The sequence below is a fragment of the Bombus huntii genome, chromosome 17 (genome assembly GCF_024542735.1).
Source record: "Bombus huntii isolate Logan2020A chromosome 17, iyBomHunt1.1, whole genome shotgun sequence".
NCBI lineage: Eukaryota > Metazoa > Arthropoda > Insecta > Hymenoptera > Apidae > Bombus > Bombus huntii.
Genome location: NC_066254.1, coordinates 3,383,844 through 3,402,615, shown reverse-complemented (window position 1 = coordinate 3,402,615; position 18,772 = coordinate 3,383,844). Strand labels below are relative to the sequence as shown.

The 18,772-nt window shown below is 37.5% G+C and overlaps 1 protein-coding gene and 1 long non-coding RNA gene across 12 annotated transcripts in view; one reads left to right on the top strand and one right to left on the bottom strand.

Annotated features, from left to right (window-relative positions):
- The window catches only part of LOC126874906 (neurexin-1), a 598,322-nt gene that overhangs the window by 366,257 nt on the left and 213,293 nt on the right, over positions 1-18,772 (bottom strand). For all 11 annotated transcript variants that reach the window (XM_050637402.1, XM_050637400.1, XM_050637401.1 and 8 more), the window contains one exon: positions 12,532-12,679. In XM_050637402.1, the coding sequence (XP_050493359.1) occupies positions 12,532-12,679 (148 nt within the window). The remainder of the gene's footprint in view (positions 1-12,531; positions 12,680-18,772) is intronic.
- LOC126874931 (uncharacterized) overlaps positions 1-18,772 on the top strand; it is a 152,941-nt gene that overhangs the window by 5,544 nt on the left and 128,625 nt on the right. The gene's annotated exons all lie outside the window — the stretch shown is intronic.

The following is an 18,772-nucleotide window of genomic DNA, read 5'->3' as shown; positions in this document are numbered from 1 at the left end:
AAAGAATCATCGTCTAGCGTCAAGTTGTGTCTAGTGTTCTGTTATTTTAGCGAACGATGTCGCCCATGAAGAAACAGCCAGTACAAAGTTCAAGCTTCCTTTGTATCACGTTCAATCAAAGTTCGACGAGTATTTAACGGAGTATCTAAATACGAAAAATTACAGGTTTGATTTTGTATGGAGTTAAATCGAAGGAGAAGTATAGATACGTTTCAAAAACTTCAGTACGTTGGAAGGTCGGTTGACAGTGCTAGTCGTTTTATTAATTAGGTTACAGTGTTCTTTGATATTCGTATATCGGCAAAGATACGATAATGTTCCATTGGGTTAATTACATCGCATGTTATAGTTTCTTTCTTTAGTGGGAATTGCGTGGCAAATTAGCCGGCGAGGTTAATTTTCATCCTAACTTGCTGATAATCTTTTCGCACAAAATGCAGCAACAGCTGCTTGTTAACATTGTTATTCGTTAGTATTAAATTACGATGAAATTCCGAACGAGGAAGTTGCAAGAAAAAAGAACAATGCGCAAACCAATAACATCAGAGTACCAGTTTTGGGAGAATTAAATCATTGATAAACGTAAATGTGAGCAACATCCAAACGCTTGGACAATTACGTGCTTATGCAATGTAATCATGTTGAATCGATGTTGGCTGCAATTATCCATTGAGACGGTATTAATAATAACGAAGAATTATACTTCGATACGGACACGTATAACGTTGCAATTGTTAAACGACTAACTCGTATCTCGTGCATTAACAAGTTACAGCGGAATAAAAATGTCTCGTACATCGGATGTTTAATAAATATTTCCAATTACATTTTCTTCAACGTTGAGCGATCACATAGTATACGACGATACAACGCACGGAATGTTAAACGCGCCATCATGTTTAACGCATGCCGTGCTTTTCGTTAACGGCGTTCGTACGTTGAATTTTAATAATAGAATTTTTCGTCAGCGTCGAGCGTATGATTTATTATAAAACTACGACGTCCGGTATCGGGGAAATATTTCGCGTTTCGCACGAACCAGCGGAGCAGCAACATCGCGCATACAATCCAATTAATTGCGATACTGACACGACCTCTTTTCGCCATCAGCCTTTTACACCGCTACACTTTCCGCGCTGTTAATCCGTTAATGCCGTGCCAGCTCGAGTTCCCCTAAAACGATATCGATCACCACGTCGCGTACTCGTAACGCGCGCATCTCCGCTAAAGCGGTCGAATTTTAATTATTTGCTCGGTGCATATGAAATACCGTCGTGCGAAAACGAAACTTGACACGCTGCGTTCATTCAGATACCATTTTAATCGAATTTTTTCGCTGTTTTGTATCTTCTAATTTCTTGTATAGTTAATTAGAAATTCCAGGTATTTCGGATATGGTCGCACGGATCCGCGTGATATACAGTCACAGGACGAATATCGCGTTGTTTGTAGGAAAATACGAAGAAAATGTGGAACAAAAGTTGTTGATTATCGGGTTGGTTCATGGGAAAATCGATCAAGTATACTTGAAGCTAATTTCGGACTGGGTAGGACTAAATAATCGACAGGAGGTCGTTCTGCGTGTGAAAATAAGCGTTTTCGAGGAAAATATTTTTGAAAATTTCTCATACGCATGTGCTGGTAGTAGAATTCTTAACTAAACAAATTCAAAGTCTATTTTCTTGAAAATTAACGCTAGAGCTACCGACAGTTAACGCGAAACTATTGCTACCAAAATTAGTCAAAATTACTGGTCTTTAAAAAATACTTAATAATAGAATATTTTTATATTTATTGATTTATTAATTTCTTACAGAAGCAATTCCATGTTATGTAGTACATTTTTGCTATTATTAAACCATCTGGCACCATCATCCCCAAACCAGGGTTGACACATTTATAAAATTGTAGAACCAGTCGTTTTGATTGCTGTGGTGTTTCTAGTGTCAGCCTCTAGCGATCCAGCGATCGATCTGGAATTTTCCTGGTAACTGATATCGTCATATCCAATGATACGCAGTAAAAATTTGAAAAACGCGTGGCAAGTTGTAGAAAACGAGGAACCTGGTTAATTGGGGCCCGAGAAACAGAGTGCAGGACTCCTGTACACTTTGACAAGTACCAGTCATTTTCACTGCTATTTGTATAAGTAGCCTTGATACAAAATTATTTTCAGTTTGAATACATGAAAAGCAAAATAAAATTCATTATATTATTCCCTTAGTTATCGTTGAGAAAGTCATTAGATGATTGCGGAAGAAATATAACACGAAGTAGGAATTTTAAAACAAAAACTGATGTGGTAGTTTTAGTGTGATGTAGATTATATTATATTAGCCACAAATGAAATTTAGATATATCCAATCGGTAATTAGCCAAGTTGAAGTATACTTGATCAATTTTCAAAGTCGATTTTCTCGAAAACTAAGTCGAAAATGAGAAAATGGTATTCCACATTATGTTCTTATTTTTCCATTAGAAATCTCGTCGTGGTAGCTTTTACATGTTATTCGACCGAATTTTTAATTACGTACGAATAACATTATGTTTAACGAATACGATCAGTCGACAACGCGATGCAAATTGGAAATTAAACGACAACGTATACTTCGTTGTGTCAGTCGGAATTATGCGGCATTTGCTTCTTCAACAATTAACGCTATCTGTCACGGTTTAAGTAAGCTTTCATCGGAGAATAATGGTACACGGTTTTGCATGCAATGAAATATTGACGGAAAGTCAGTTTCGTTTCGCTGCTAATCCTGGAACCGCGTCGGCAATAATTTCGTTGTACGCGATATCCCCAGTGAACTCTGACTTTTGCCGCGCACGCTATTAATCGCATGAAGCGTAGGATGTTTCATTCATTGTGCAACGATAAAATAACACGAGCGTCCCATCGTACGGCGATAAAATTCACGGTATACGTCTTAAAGAGAACTTTGAGGGAAGATAGAGAACGCGATTTCGAAAGATCGTAAATGTGTTTTGCGAGCAGACTTTGCAACAGTTTAATCGAAAAAATCGTTTCTCCTTTTTTTATTTTGTTAGAAACTGCGCGAGTATTCGTGCTTTGTCGATTTAGTTGATCGAAAGTATAACCAGGCAAGAAAAAATCCTCGAAATTTGTCAACAGAAAATTCAATCAGAAATAAATAATTTTATAATCGATATGCATTGATTCATTTTTTCAATTTCAAAGTTGAACTCGATATCATTTATTCCATTCTTTCCGTTTTTTCATGTTGCTTTGCTTGGAATCATTGATACATATTTGCTACAAATTTAGAAGAAAGTACTGGGTTGGCAACTAAGTGATTGCGGGTTTTGTCATTATGTGGTAATGTCAAAACCCGCAATCACTTAGTTGCCAATCCAATACACTGTTTCCACACCACAACGACCATTGTTGAAAAATAACTTGGGATTTATACAATAATTTGTTGATTAATAATATCGACAGACAGCAGGTGGTATATTATAATAAATTTCATTCTTACAATTCTGGGATTTTTATTATTAATTTTTATTATTAATATTATTATTATTTTCAGTGTTAATTTTGAGTATTTTTATCGTATTCCAAATATTGCGAACGATTCTAAAAATTAGAAACCCGGTCTCTCAACTATCGGGTTGGTAACTATGTGATTGCGGGTTTTGTCATTAGGTGGTAATGTCAAAACCCGCAATCACTTAGTTGCCAACCCAATACACTGTTTCCACACCCCAACGACCATTGTTGAAAAATAACTTGGGATTTATACAATAATTTGTTGAATAATAATATCGACAGACAGTAGCTGGTATATTATAATAAATTTCACTCGTATAATTTTGAGATCAAAGTAAAATCTATTTTATTACGAGCATACTGATGCCAATGCTACGTGAGTTGTGCTTTGTAAAATTGTACTAATATTACTTTTATGTAATTAATACTAATCTCGTGTGATTCTATCAATTGAAATAAAATCCGGAAAATTCTACTTGTCCAAGATCTAAGATTCCATTACCTCTTAATGACAAAACCCGCAATCACTTAGTTGCCACCCCAATTAGTAATTAGCCGTTGAAAACGATCAACGCACAGGGTCCTTTTTTTGAATATCAATATATTGACAATTTTGTTGGAAAATACAGCTTAAGATGTGTAATCCTTATACCATTACGCGAGATTATTTCATTTTCTTGTCTTTTTTTCTTTTTTCTTTTTGCTAAGATTAAATCTACCACAGGCTTCTTTATGAGATTGAGAATTTATCAGAAATTACGTGTACCTTGGCACACAATACACGAGGAGATTATTCTTTTCTTTATCAAAATTAAATTCATCGTGGGTCTTTTTATTGAATTAAAAATTTATCAGAAACAACGTGTGTAAACCTTAACGCATTTCGCGGTAGAAATACTTTGCAGATTATCAGTTAATCGTTGGTCACGTAATACATAGTGTGTCCCCTTTTATGCTCCTATTAATGTCGCTGGAGTATTATCAAGAATTATTATGCATTTAGAATTATTATAATGCAGCATACTATGCGGCTTGTAAGAATTTTTTCAGCCTCCAGTTCAATAGGGCAATGTGAATACCAAACATAATTACTATTTACCATTTTCTCGATTATTCATATTTTTCTAAAGTGCAATTTTTAACGATAACACGAAGATTGAACAATATTTGCGTGTAACAAACGTAGCTCGAAATATACTGCGAATAAATCGTTAGAAAAATAAGGACAAATTTCAGAAACTAATTTTGACAAAGTATCAAATCTAAGCCATAAATAGTAGGATCTAATAATTAGCAATCTCATTGTGTATTTAATTAATGAATAGACTTCACTAGGAATAGACTAGAAGATGGTAGAATTTTAGGTCGAAACAAATATTTGTTCCATTCGTCGAATCTTCTTAAATTTGCATATTTACAATCAGACTTTGGATGTTTAAAATTGAAATACGAAGTAATATGCAGAAAATATCGAAAGGAAAACGGTCGTTACGGTATTTAGAGAGTAAACCAATTTCTTAAACAAATTCCGACCCTGCAATTTCTCGTAATTAGAATGCGGATGTTTACGCGTTTACGAAGAAAAATTGAAACGTGCAAAAATGTATAAAAATACGTACAGCAATACATGAAATATCCAAAGTAATTCTTTATTATACTGTTTCTTTAACGCTAACCGGTTTCAAAATTTAATTTAAAATTAACATCTCTCTCGTTCGTCTAACTTTCTGCAAATTCTCGTATTAACAAAAATCGAGAAATCGGATGATATATGAATTTATATAAAAAAATAAATTATATTATAAATAAATTAAATTAAATTTTGTACACAAAATTTGCAAGAGTACGATTGACGTACATAAGAATTTCAATTCGCATAAACGTCCACCGTTTGCTCCTAAATTCGCCAAAGATACGAATTTACATAAGCAACTGGGGTTTAATCGCCAGTTGAAAAAAGACATCGGTCAATTTAATTCACGCTCGCGAGTCGCTGAAAAAAGAAAAAAGAAAAAGGAAGACACGCGTTTTTCCTGCACCGTGAAAAAGCCTGGAGGAATGCCGGATCACGTTCCGACAAATTTAAAAGGTCGTGAGCGAAATTTCATGTTTCTCCGCGGACAGCCAACGTCCGGGATTTACTTTAATTGCGATTTACTATGCGAAGTAAAACTCCGTGGCTCAGCGTCCACTTACGCTCGTGCTAATGCTGTCAGACGCTATCAAATCGACGTGGTCCACTTTGTCGCTCGTTTGTTTTTATCACCGAAAAAAGGCTGACCGGCACACGGCTATGAATTCAGCCCGGCGATCCCTCTCTCATTATAATATATTTGAATAAATCTCCAGTTTTTATACTCTGCGGCGTATTTTTATCGTAATCCAAAATTTGCGAACGATTCTGAAAATTAGGAACCCGGTTTGTTTCACCACAGGACCATAGGATTTTATTTTAATGCGACCAAACAGTCTTTGCAATTGACGTTTCTCTCAGGCATTACCATCCCAATACACTGTTTCTATACCTTAACGACCATTGTTGAAAAATAACTTGGGATTTGTACAATAATTTATTGATTAATAATATCGACAGACAGCAGGTGGTATATTATAATAAATTTCATTCTTACAATTCTGGGATTTTTATTATTAATTTTTATTATTAATATTATTATTATTTTCAGTGTTAATTTTGAGTATTTTTATCGTATTCCAAGTATTGCAAATGATTCTGAAAATTGGGAACCCGGTCTCTCAACTATTGGGTTGGCAACTATGTGACTGCGGGTTTCGTCATGAGGTGGTAATGTCAAAACCCGCAATCACTTAGTTGCCAACCCAATACACTGTTTCTACACCCTAACGACCATTGTTGAAAAATAACTTGGGATTTGTACAATAATTTATTGATTAATAATATCGACAGACAGCAGGTGGTATATTATAATAAATTTCATTCTTACAATTCTGGGATTTTTATTATTAATTTTTATTATTAATATTATTATTATTTTCAGTGTTAATTTTGAGTATTTTTATCGTATTCCAAGTATTGCAAATGATTCTGAAAATTGGGAACCCGGTCTCTCAACTATTGGATTGGCAACTATGTGATTGCGGGTTTCGTCATGAGGTGGTAATGTGAAAACCCGCAATCACTTAGTTGCCAACCCAATACACTGTTTCTACACCCCAACGACCATTGTTGAAAAATAACTTGTGATTTATACAATAATTTGTTGAATAATAATATCGACAGGCAGCAGGTGGTATATTATAATAAATTTCACTGGTATAATTTTGAGATTTTTATTATTAATTTTTATTATTAATATTATTATTATTTTCAGTGTTAATTTTGAGTATTTTTATCGTAATCCAAATTTTGCGAACGATTCTGAAAATTAGGAACCCGGTCTCTCAACTATTGGGTTGGCAACTATGTGATTGCGGGTTTCGTCATGAGGTGGTAATGTCAAAACCCGCAATCACTTAGTTGCCAACCCAATACACTGTTTCTACACCCTAACGACCATTGTTGAAAAATAACTTGGGATTTATACAATAATTTATTGATTAATAATATCGACAGACAGCAGGTGGTATATTATAATAAATTTCACTGGTATAATTTTTAGATCAAAGTAAAATCTATTTTATTACGAGCATACTGATGCCAATGCTACGTGAGTTGTGCTTTGCAAAATTGTACTAATATTAGTTTTATGTAATTAATACTACTCTCGTGTGATTCTACCAATTGAAATAAAATCCAGAAAATTCTACTTATGTCATAAATAATTATATTTTTCAACGAAGATAATTCTTGCTGATTCGTCCATGGTTCAACATGGTCTGATGACTCATCTCTCTAGCGTTAAAGAGCGGGACTCGCTGTGACAATTTGTATCACAGTAGAATTCCATTTATATATTTTACTTGAAATTTTAATTAGTTTTTTCTCCAATTATATGATATTAAATTGTCTGGAAAGTTTTTTTCGTTTTAGAAGGAAGCAATAGATGCGATACATTTTTATATTATATTTTTTTGCACGTAATGCAAAATGGATCATACGATATAAATTGTAGGATAAGAAAAGTAATGCGTCAAAAGAATATAAAACGAAACATACTGTGTGTCTATTGTTTCCTTGTGAAACGAAAGAAACTTTCCGGACGACCTAATAACCTGGCCACGCGGAAGTCTCTGGTATCTGACAAAGTTTGTACATCCGTAGCGCGATATAAATCGTTTCATAGTGAGATAGACCGATGAATTCTCATCGAATCGGATGAATATTTCTTCGTTTCGCCTGTATCATCCTACTTCGTACGATTTTCTCATAAACTGCAACGTACATTGAACTCGCTCGCAATAGAGAAATTTCAAGTGGAATAAAAGCTAGAAAAATGAGACGGTGAAAGTTCTATCAATTTGGCTTGATCTCTGTTTTCTATGGTTGGGCGGATGATTGTTTTAACTGTGATAAGATCGAGACTTTAGCAGATTTTAAGCAGCTAATAGGCTGTTTGTGGCGAACAAAGTGGAGAGATTAAAAGTTGGAAAGCACGCTGTGATAACAAGCGAATATACGGGAAAAGCGTAATAAAGCTTTCGTGATTTGAACAAGTGATACGAAACAGCTGATCGAGACTGGCGATTTAGTCGCGGCAAATTAACTTTCTCACAATTAACTCTACCTTCAACTTACGACATTTGCCCTTTGCTGTCGCACACTCCAATTTTCCCTCCAATTTTATATTTTGTCAAGTAGAATCGTTCAAAGCTCAACGACATATCCAGCGTTCTTATTCGTTTTCGTATGATCTTTTTTTAATTTTCAGTTTATCAGCTAAGCGGATGACATATTTTCGTCATTCTTCGTCCAATCTATCGAGATTTCTAAATAAAATTATTTTTAACCTAATTTACGATAGTTTGATCAACCTTCGATATGAGAAATTTTCTCAAGAAATACACGTTTGTCAATTGTAATTCCCTGCTGTATAATCCTGCAAATAAAACTTATTTATTTCCAAGAATAAAATCCCACCCTTAATACAGGGGTTAAATGCCATATGATCGTATCGTGGAAGAAAATTTCATCCCTCGAATATTCCGTGTCGTAGCTTTTGACCTTCTTCGCAGTTAATCGTCTGTTCTTCTTCCATTATCTTGAAACATTGTAATTGTTAAACAATCGTACGTTCGTTTGAATAGTTTCGGATCGCGTGTATTTCGACCATTTCAGCAAAGCAAAAACCTTGTTCCGAAGCTGGTTGCAAAGCTCATGCATTTAAACGCGCCCTTAACTCGCTACTTGCTAGCGAGTTTTCTTTCAACTTACGACAGCGCTTTTTCAAAAGAGTGCTTAATTTAAACAATTGTCAAGTCACAGGAAACGTATTGCCTCATTGATATTGAAAGTGGCGTTCCACCCGGCTGACAAACTTTCCACAGTTTTAGTAAAATATCGCACGGGATCTTTGGTGTTACGAAAGGCCGGGAAGAGAAGGAGCAAGAAGATGGTAAAGAATTTCTTCTTCCCAAAGCGGAAAATATTTTACCGAAATAAAACACTCAAAGACGTATCTTCCCACGATTGCTCCATTCTTTACGGAAAGGTGGAAAGCGGAATGGAGAAATGTAATAAAATAAAATAGGATAGAATTCTACGCCGAGCTCTTTGTATCATCGGAATCAAAGTACTCGGCCAGGTGTTTGGAAAAGGAAGATAGGATGGTAGAGAGGATAGAGAGACGAGATTCGAGGAAATGTTCTTTCTAAGCAACATTGCCAGTCAGAAAGACAATTTTTAACTTTCAAGACCTTCTATCTGTCGATATTCCGAATATCGTTAGGAGAGGACAAAGGTAACGGCGATTTTCTCGCGGCAAAGTAACGCGTGCACAGAATTGCAATTACTGTAAGTTCGAAATTATTAAAAGAAAGAGAGAAGAAGTTAGATATAAGGAGAAATATATGAGATGAATAAATAATAAATAAAAATACTAAGAAACATGTCAGAGAGACATGGACGCGTAAGAGAAGCAAAGAAATGTTGGCAACTAAGTGATTGCGGATTTGTCGATACCACCTAATGTTAAAATCCGCAATCAGTTAGTTGCCGAGCCAATACAAAGAAAATGAGAAGACACGTTGCGCTTTGTGCAGAAGACCACAGAAATAGGAAACTTGATGCTAATGGTATCATAGTAAAAATTAGACAAATTTAAACTTCAAACTTTTGTCCGCTGTTTTATATAACAGACAGCAACAATATTTTTCGCCATAGCTGTGAAATACGAATAAACATTCTGTTCTATTGGCAACTAAGTGATTGCGGGTTTTATCAGTAGCATCTAATGACAGAATCCGCAATCACTTAGTTGCCAAGCCAATATTCCAGGTACTAGACATACTTTTGCGAATTTCGTACAATTATCTGGGAAATCGTGGTACAAGCGATCGGCTGTTGATTCTACGTGCAAAGATAGGTCGAAGAGGAAGAACGACGTTTTTTCGTTCGAGGCTTCGTTTCCGAGAAGAACGAGCTTGAAGATCCGTCTGGTGCTCGTATGCTAATTGCGAGTCTCCAGCTGCCCGACTGCGTTTTCTCCTCGTGTTCGTATTTCTGAACATGGACGATATCACCGTTTGCTTCCTATCGTTGCTGTTATCTTGTTTCCTTATGTTCTCTTATTGGCAACTAAGTGATTGCGGGTTTTGTCATTAGGCGGTATTGACGAATCCGCAATCACTTAGTTGCCAGGCCAATACAAAGGAAGAAGACACGTTGCGCTTTGTGCAGAAGGCCACAGTAATAGTAAACTGGATGCTAATCGAAGCACAGTAAAAATTAGACAACTTTAAACTTCTGTCCGCTACTTTATGTAACAGATAGCAACAATATCTGTTTCCATCAACAAATTCTGTTCTATGGGTTGGCAACTAAGTGATTGCGGATTTGTCAGTACCGCCTAACGGCAAAATCCGCAATCACTTAGTTGCCAACGCAAAGGAAAAAATATTTGGCACGAAGCTTGTTAGCGAACGAGGCAACAAGCGATAAATCTTTTTTGCGTCATTTCATTCGGACGCGTTTGTTGAAGAAAATTTGCCTGCGCATTCGCAAGCTGGCGATTTTTACGAGCAACTGCCGCCTCTGATTAGAACAACCGCCGCGTCTCTTATATTCGTTGCTCCTTTTATCGTTGCCTTCGCTTCCTTATTATTCACAGCCGTATCAATGCTTTAAATTAATGCCATCTTCGCGCGGAGCTCATTGTTGCATAAAATACGCGGCCGCTCGTGCCGTGAATTTATAGCGCGATTACCGGCGACCTAATGCACGCTCGCCTTGTAAATCTTTCTTGATTCACGTTGGCCGCGATACAGTGTCTGACAGTGTAGCCGGTTGCAATGAAATTACATCGCCATGCAAAGTATCGATGCAATGAAAGGACAAGCTTACGCCGGCGTGTAAAAGTGTTGGGTCAAACGGAAGTGTTATTTTTACTTTCTCTTTGCAGGTAACAGCAAAAGCCAAGCGAGTTTCGGCTGGCAACAAAACGAGATAACACAAGTAAATGACAATAAAATCAGCACGAGAATGGGTGTATTCGTGTTGTTTAAAACGTACGATCGTTGGATGTTTCTTAGTTTCGTTTTAGGCAAAGACGCTCGATAAGACGATTCGTGTTATCGCAATCGCGACCAGGTGTTTCATTGAAAACTTCGAGAATTACGTTAGGTTGTCCGAAAAGTTTCTTTCGTTTTATAAGGAAATAATAGACGCGCAGTGTTTTTTTCTTTTATATTAGTTTATTGAATTATGCAGAATTACTGAATTATAATAACTAATTGAATAAAATAATATGAAAGAGAAATTGTTGTTCATCTATTATCATCTTATGAAACGAAAGAAACTTTCCGGACAACCGCGAGTTTCCATAATCAAAGCGAGGACTCGGAATGACTTCTATAAATAAATAAATAAAAAGGAGAAACATGTATTAAATTTCTAAACAATTCTAAAATTTCTCTGCATGGAAAAGGTACCTGTCTTAAGGAAGATTTCCTTGCAAATTCATTTTCTATATTTTCATATTTTTTTAATAGCAAAAACCCTGATTACACTAAACGATACAATTGAAATTGCAGAAATTATCAGCCTGCAATTCCACTGAATATTATTTTTCCCCATCGAATCATCCAATTTCTGTAAGTGGAATTTCCACTGTCCTGTTAGCCATAGCTAACGCAGTTGCCTAGTATTTTCTATATTTGCATAAGTTTTTAATAGCAAAAACCCTGTTCACACTAAACGATACAATTGAAATTGCAGAAATTATCAGCTTGCAATTCCATTGAATATTATTTTCCCCCATAAAAGCATCCAATTTCTGTAAGTGGAATTTCCACTGTCCTGTTAGCCATAGCTAACGCAGTTGCCTAGTATTTTCTATGTTTGCATAGCTTTTTAATAGCAAAAACCCTGATTACACTAAACGATACAATTGAATTTGCAGAAATTATCAGCCTGCAATTCCACTGAATATTATTTTTCCCCATCGAATCATCCAATTTCTGTAAGTGGAATTTCCACTGTCCTGTTAGCCATAGCTAACGCAGTTGCCTAGTATTTTCTATATTTGCATAAGTTTTTAATAGCAAAAACCCTGTTTACACTAAACGATACAATTGAAATTGCAGAAATTATCAGTTTGCAATTCCATTGAATATTATTTTCCCCCATAGAATCATCCAATTTCTGTAAGTGGAATTTCCACTGTCCTGTTAGCCATAGCTAACGTAGTTGCCTATTAGAGTCACGCTGTAGCCATTGCACGGATCGACACAAAAGCTTCGCTTGGCGAAGATGAAGATCGAAAGCCGACAAACGCGGCGGACAGAGCTGCGACCTGTCCGATCGTTTCCGCAAACAAGAGACTGTACACGCGGCAACAACAACGGTCGTAAACAACGAAGCTTCCGGATGTAAAACAACCTACCTTTCTCACAATAGGCGCCCTCATAATCGCCGGACCGGCACTCGCAGAAGGGTCCACTGTCGGTGGAAATGCAGATTCCGCCGTGTTGGCAGGGATCACGCGTTTCACAGGCATCCGTCGTATTGGCTGTCATCATGTTGCGTAAACTCTGCAACAGACAATGGAAAGAAACGTTAACGTACCGGCGGATATCAAAGCGGATTTGGATATCGCGCGACCGGAAGCCCACGACAAATCGATATCGAGGGTCTCTTTACACGAAGAGAACGCTGAAAATATGCGATGAAAATGCAGAATCCTGTTCTTTCTCCAGAAGAAAAAAAAAATTCCTTCAAGGGACTGTAATTGTTTTCTATTTTTTATTTTGTATTTTTTACTTTTTCCCTGCGAACGTACCTTCGCTGATTAGAATTGGAACGCGTTTGTGTTTGTGTGTTTTGTTAATTATTGACATTTTCTAACTTGTAAGTTACGCGAGAGAATTTCAAGGATTGACAAATCGGTATCGAGGGTCTCTACACGATTTTTCAGGATCTGTATCTCTAATTTCAGGATCATTCGATCACCGAATTTTAAATTATAATCGAACAAAGCATAGAGTAGGAATAAAAACGAAATATATTAGAAGGTTAAACAAATTATCCTGAATTATTGGACTGTAACCTCAGGACTCAGTCCTGGAAATGTGACGTAGGTTTCATTATATTTGATTATTATTTTCCAATGTTTTTTTTTTTTTTACAAATTTTTGTTTGGCACGCCAAACAATTTTTGATTCCAAAGATTTATGACGCGTTGGATTGATCGTAGAGTGCAATGTTCCCAATATTCGCCTGTACAAATGCCAGAAAATAAATTGATGCTTTTGCGATATTAACGCGTATTCCATAACTGTCAAAATTTTACGCACTTCTGTTTAATCGCCAATCGTTTAATCCATCCCAATTAACATGCTGTGTTCCAACAAGTTATAAAATGATAATTCCATGTGTGATACGAATAATTCATTATGTTGGAAAAACGTAGCAACAACCGATATCAAAATCGTATTAACAAATGCTTAAAATGAAACTGATAAATTTGATAAAATTAAATAAAATTCAAAGACGCAGTTGGCAGAAACAAGTTTCCTACAGTTACTCGCATATAACGTACGTATAATGAATGTAATTAATTGTACCATGAAAATTTTTAATTCCACTTTTGTTTTTTATAACGCAGAATTTAAAAATACATTTCCTGTACCAGGAAACGCTATAAATATCGAATGGTTGTCACATTTTTATTTCCAGGAACAATTACAAAATAAATTAGTTGGATTTGGTGCACGGACTTGCCCTACTTTCGCTTCCGCTCACAAGTCTCATAACATTTCCCATTTTTAACAAAACTCTGTTATTCGTCGTAGATTATATTTCGTTGTACTTAAAATTGCACAATATATTAAACAATTGGCTTTAATAAAATCGCTACGTTTTTCTAGCTTTCTCTTACGTCTTTTCTGTCGAGCACTCTGTGACATCTTTATCATCCAGTGGGTTCTTTTCAATTTAAAAATTGACACGCCAACCATCCTGAAACTCTCGAACGTGGACGTACACGTTCGCTACGACGATCAGAAGATCTTGCAAAATTGAAATTCATCTCGGCGACAAAATCTAGCAACACTTAATCTTCGTTGGATTAAAAAAAGCTTCAGCCAGCGAATGATCTGGTCTCAGCACGAAATCCATCAGCCCTGGGACGCTGCGAGCTGCCGTGTTTCGAATCGTTGCGACGCCACGTCCGAGAGAGCAGCGTTTGCTTTCTGTCCAAGGCTCTTCCATCTCGATTCTTCGTCATCGTCGAAATGGCCATGGGCCAACAACCAGACGATCCACGTAATGGACGATTTCGACGCAACGTGATGGACCAGACCAACGTGGTTGACCCGATAACCTGATACGTGCGGTCGCGAAAGCTCGCTTTCTGGTCTTTGGCAGGCTCTCCAGGAGCAAGTCGTGAATATGTAGGCCGTGTTGCATCGTGGGAAGCCAGTTTGCCTGAAGGATGATCCCCTGGTGCTAGCGTTGGCGAAGACAAAGACAGGAAACAGAGGAAGGCGCAAGCGAAAATGAGAAAAAGAAGACGAAGACGAAGACGAAGAGAAGCGTCGGTAGCTGTAAACAGCGTAACGCTGGCTATGTCTGCGTCAGGACTAATTAAAGCTCGTTTCGACTAATTAAAGCTGGTTTACGCATACTGCAAGGTGGCTGTCTCCGCGCCGCTTCCACGATCCGCGTTTTACCGTGGAAATTGTAGGAGCGCGGCAACCACGCGTTTCACGAGCTGAACACGCGCGCCGGAATCGTTGGCCATAGCAGTTCGCGCTTCAGGACACTCGTGAAAAACGGCCAGAGAGATGCGTTTGTTGGGCAACGCTTCTGCTGTGCGATCTTCCATTGGCAGCTGTCTGCAGCTCGATTCTTCCTTTATCCTTTTTTCTTTGAAATTCTTCGAAGGACCTGGGGATGTCGGGCGAGTTATAAACAAGCGGAACATGTGCTTGGTGGGGGTAAGACAAAAGACGTGGGATTGCTGAGGAACGAAAACGAATTAACAGTCAGCTCTGTGCTGTCTGTTGCAGTTGAGTTGCTGTGAGTTGTATGTTACCAATGGATCGTATCATCGCGACCTTGAGATACCCACAGTTAAAGAAGAAATATGCAAATTCAGTGACAGATATAACATGAGAGTTAACAACCACCAAAACCCATCAATTACTCAATTACTTGACACGATCGGATCAGATCGGCTAAAATGACAGTACATTAGATTCAGCTAGAATCAAACATACGATAATTATTTATTATTCACGATATGGTAGAGTAATTTACTTATAATTCTCAATGAGAATTGATTGTAAAATTCTTCCAAATGAAAAAAGAAAAATTGTGAGTTGAGAAGTGAGAGAGTGGGAATTGCGTTGTCGAGAGAGCGTTGGATGACGAGAGTTGCAAATGAACTATCTAGTTGTCTTAATTATAATTAACTGCTATAATTAGTTCGCGTTGAACAACCATCGTTTTCTGTTTAATCCATTTATTGTAAATAAACTAATTGTAGTAAGAATCCTACAATAGTACGGTTTGTTATTCGAATATTCTGATAGCTGAAATGTTATCCAAATGTCAGTCAGTAGCAGAGAAATTCTTCTATTACGATTATTTATTTTTATTAGTTTTATTGTTATATTTTATATTTACTATTAGACTATTAGGCGAATGTTTATGAATTTTGGGAAATTTGCAGAGCGCATAGGATGTGCAAAAATGTACGTAATGAACGTTTGACCAGTCGGCTGTTGCAAAGTGAAAGCTGTGTACCCGAGACGTGGGTGAAAAAGTAAGCGATGACGAGTATACTCGTCAGACACAGAGTACGTGTGTTATAGTATAGAATGAAATTGTAACGAAATGAATTTTATTTTTTCATTGTGTCACTCGGAGGCTCGTGGTAACGCGAAAAATTGCCATTTCTTCGCGACGAGTGTACTCGTGAAGAACAGCTAACTGGTTAAAGCGGAGCGCTACGATATTTGTACGAAATAAATTTTTATTCAAATTCCCTTCCTTCAATTATCTTCGTAAGAATGCAAATTCGCGTATTGTATCTGGTGGCAGAGCAAATGAAATGGCGATGTATCTTGCCACCCTGTAGATATTAAAACAAACTAACGATTCCCTCTGTTCGAACCATAGAAATTTAATATCGACGAAGCTTCTGCCGACTGTGCTTTTGTGCGAAAGCTCCACGCGCGTTACGAGACTCGTCACGAGCCAAGCAAACCGCTAAAATAATCGACGAGATACGAAGCATAAATATTTCGCGAAATTATAAAAAGCAACAGAGACGACGACACTTGGCCACAAATAAGACAATTGAATTTTATCGCGTAACAGAGGAAATCGTAAGTTTCCAGCAACGAGCAACCGTATCAAAGCACAGATAGGATATTTTATTCTTTCGAGGTCTGTTGCAACAGTCGTAGTTGCGGTTGTTCCGGGCTAAATAAGTTCGCCGCCAGATTTCGTGCTAGTTTATTAATTCAATTATACTTTTGCCAGGGCACTCTGTTAGCGGATCACGTAGGGCCACTTGTATCAGCTGACGGTGTAACTGTGTTTCAAGACTATTGCGAATTCAGGACGCGGGCCAGAGCCGTGCGGCGAGAAACGATACGCGGCCACAAAATCAAATTTCAGTTTCCGGTTTGTAATAGCCGTTGCAGCGCTCGCATCAGCTGTAATCGTCTCCACTTGCAATTGACTTTGCCCCAGTGGTTTCCAGCGTATGGTATTATTCTTCTTTAATGGGACAAATTTTCTTCAATATGACAAGCAATTCTCTTTTACTATCGCCATGTGTTTGTATCGTACCTTTCGCGTGTCTTCCATTCTTTTACGTTCCACTGTCAACAGACCAGATTTTATTCTGCATTTTACGATTCTATAGAATTCTATGTTTATATTTTCAACATTAATGGTTTCTTATTTAGCTTGCTGTCTGCTGACCTACCTTCTGACCTACTATTGGGTTGGCAACTAAGTAGTTGCCATAGGAAGCTGATGTTTTGATCGCGTGCTCTCGTTAGCGATGACGATATACGATATAATTTCAAGAATTTGAGATTAAAACCCGGGATTCAAATTGAGAATTGAATTGAAGAAAATCTCAACAGACCAAATTTTATACATTTTGTATTTTACGATTCTATAGAATTCTATACTAATGGTCTTTATTTAGCTTTCTGTCTGCTGACCTACTCCCTGGCCAACTATTGGATTGACAACTAAATGATTGCTAAATGATTCTGTCATTAGGTGATAATGATACGGGATACCATCTTCGAGTTTGACTATTTTATTTCATTACTCAGGTCAGTGAGGTGTTTTCTTTTTAGTCTTCTTTCTATGAGAGTTTTGCTCGCTTCAGCAGCCATTTGAATGTGTTTGCGTCTTTTTGAAAAGTGTGTGGCTTTCGCCGAATTGTTTTCTAAAGGTTATCGCCCACCGCGGGTTGACACGGGAAAGTTGCCTTTTCTCACGCACGAGGCCTCCCACTAGCAACTTTATCTCGAGGGCGGTTAGCATCCTTCCTCACCCACCACCATAGCAAATAAGCAATTAACAACGAAGCCTATTTCCCTCGCTCTCCTAGCCAAAATTGTCATCGACAAATCCGATGGTCCCGTGCGCTGGACACACCCATCCTCGGCTTTCCTCCGCCACAGCATCATCACCGAACTTGGCTGATTTTCCGTCTTTCAAACAGTCGACATCCTTTGACCGGGTTTCCACCCTTAGATCAGTCACTTACTTAACTTATACACGCGCACCAGTGTAACTATCTTCTTTACAGAGTTGTTGGAATAAACTGTGATTTATAACTTGTTATGTCAGCGTCATATTTAATTGAACTACCTCCATTATCCTAATCGAAATAGAAATAGATCATTTCGTGGTGTCGATTATCTAATCGTAAGGCGAATTTACGACTCCCCGTCTCTCTCGCGTCTCTCCGCGAGTAGTCGAAACAGGCCGATATTTTGATAAAATGTGCAATGTAAGAAACTGATATAAATACACTTGAACGTGCACGACATAATCTGTTGAGCGAAGAAAGCAATCGAGTGTTTCACGTCGCCTAGTTTGATTTTGAAACTCTTCTCAACAATTGTACTTTCGACACTGTCTACAATAACGCGTGGCGTTACCAATTTTATTCGGTGGCGCAGCAAATACTTTGATACGTTGGAGCATCCAGATAGATACGCTGGATGCAGCAACAAGCATACTTATATAACTATGCGGCGCATACTTTGCGAAAGCTGCACTTTCTGCACTGCTGGAATATCTTGATGTGTAATCGAGTAACCATAATTCTCCGCATAGCTTGCACGCGCTCGTTAATAATCGCATTCTCGCGTCTAAAATTTCAATCTTTTCTCAAATACACCATGATTTCAGCTTTTACGTAAATAAACAAATAACGAAGAAATAGCCGAGTCATTTGTAAACGACGAAGCCACTAAGGAACGAGTTTTCGAGTCTCGAACAATGTCTTATCTTCGTTGATCCGACGAATTCGCTCTACCACGGCCAGGAAATGTGGAAAAATTGGGGAAAACCGTAAGAAAGGAGGAACGTAACAAGAATCTTCAAGAGCGAGCAATAAGATTCGACATTTCTCAGTCGAGCAG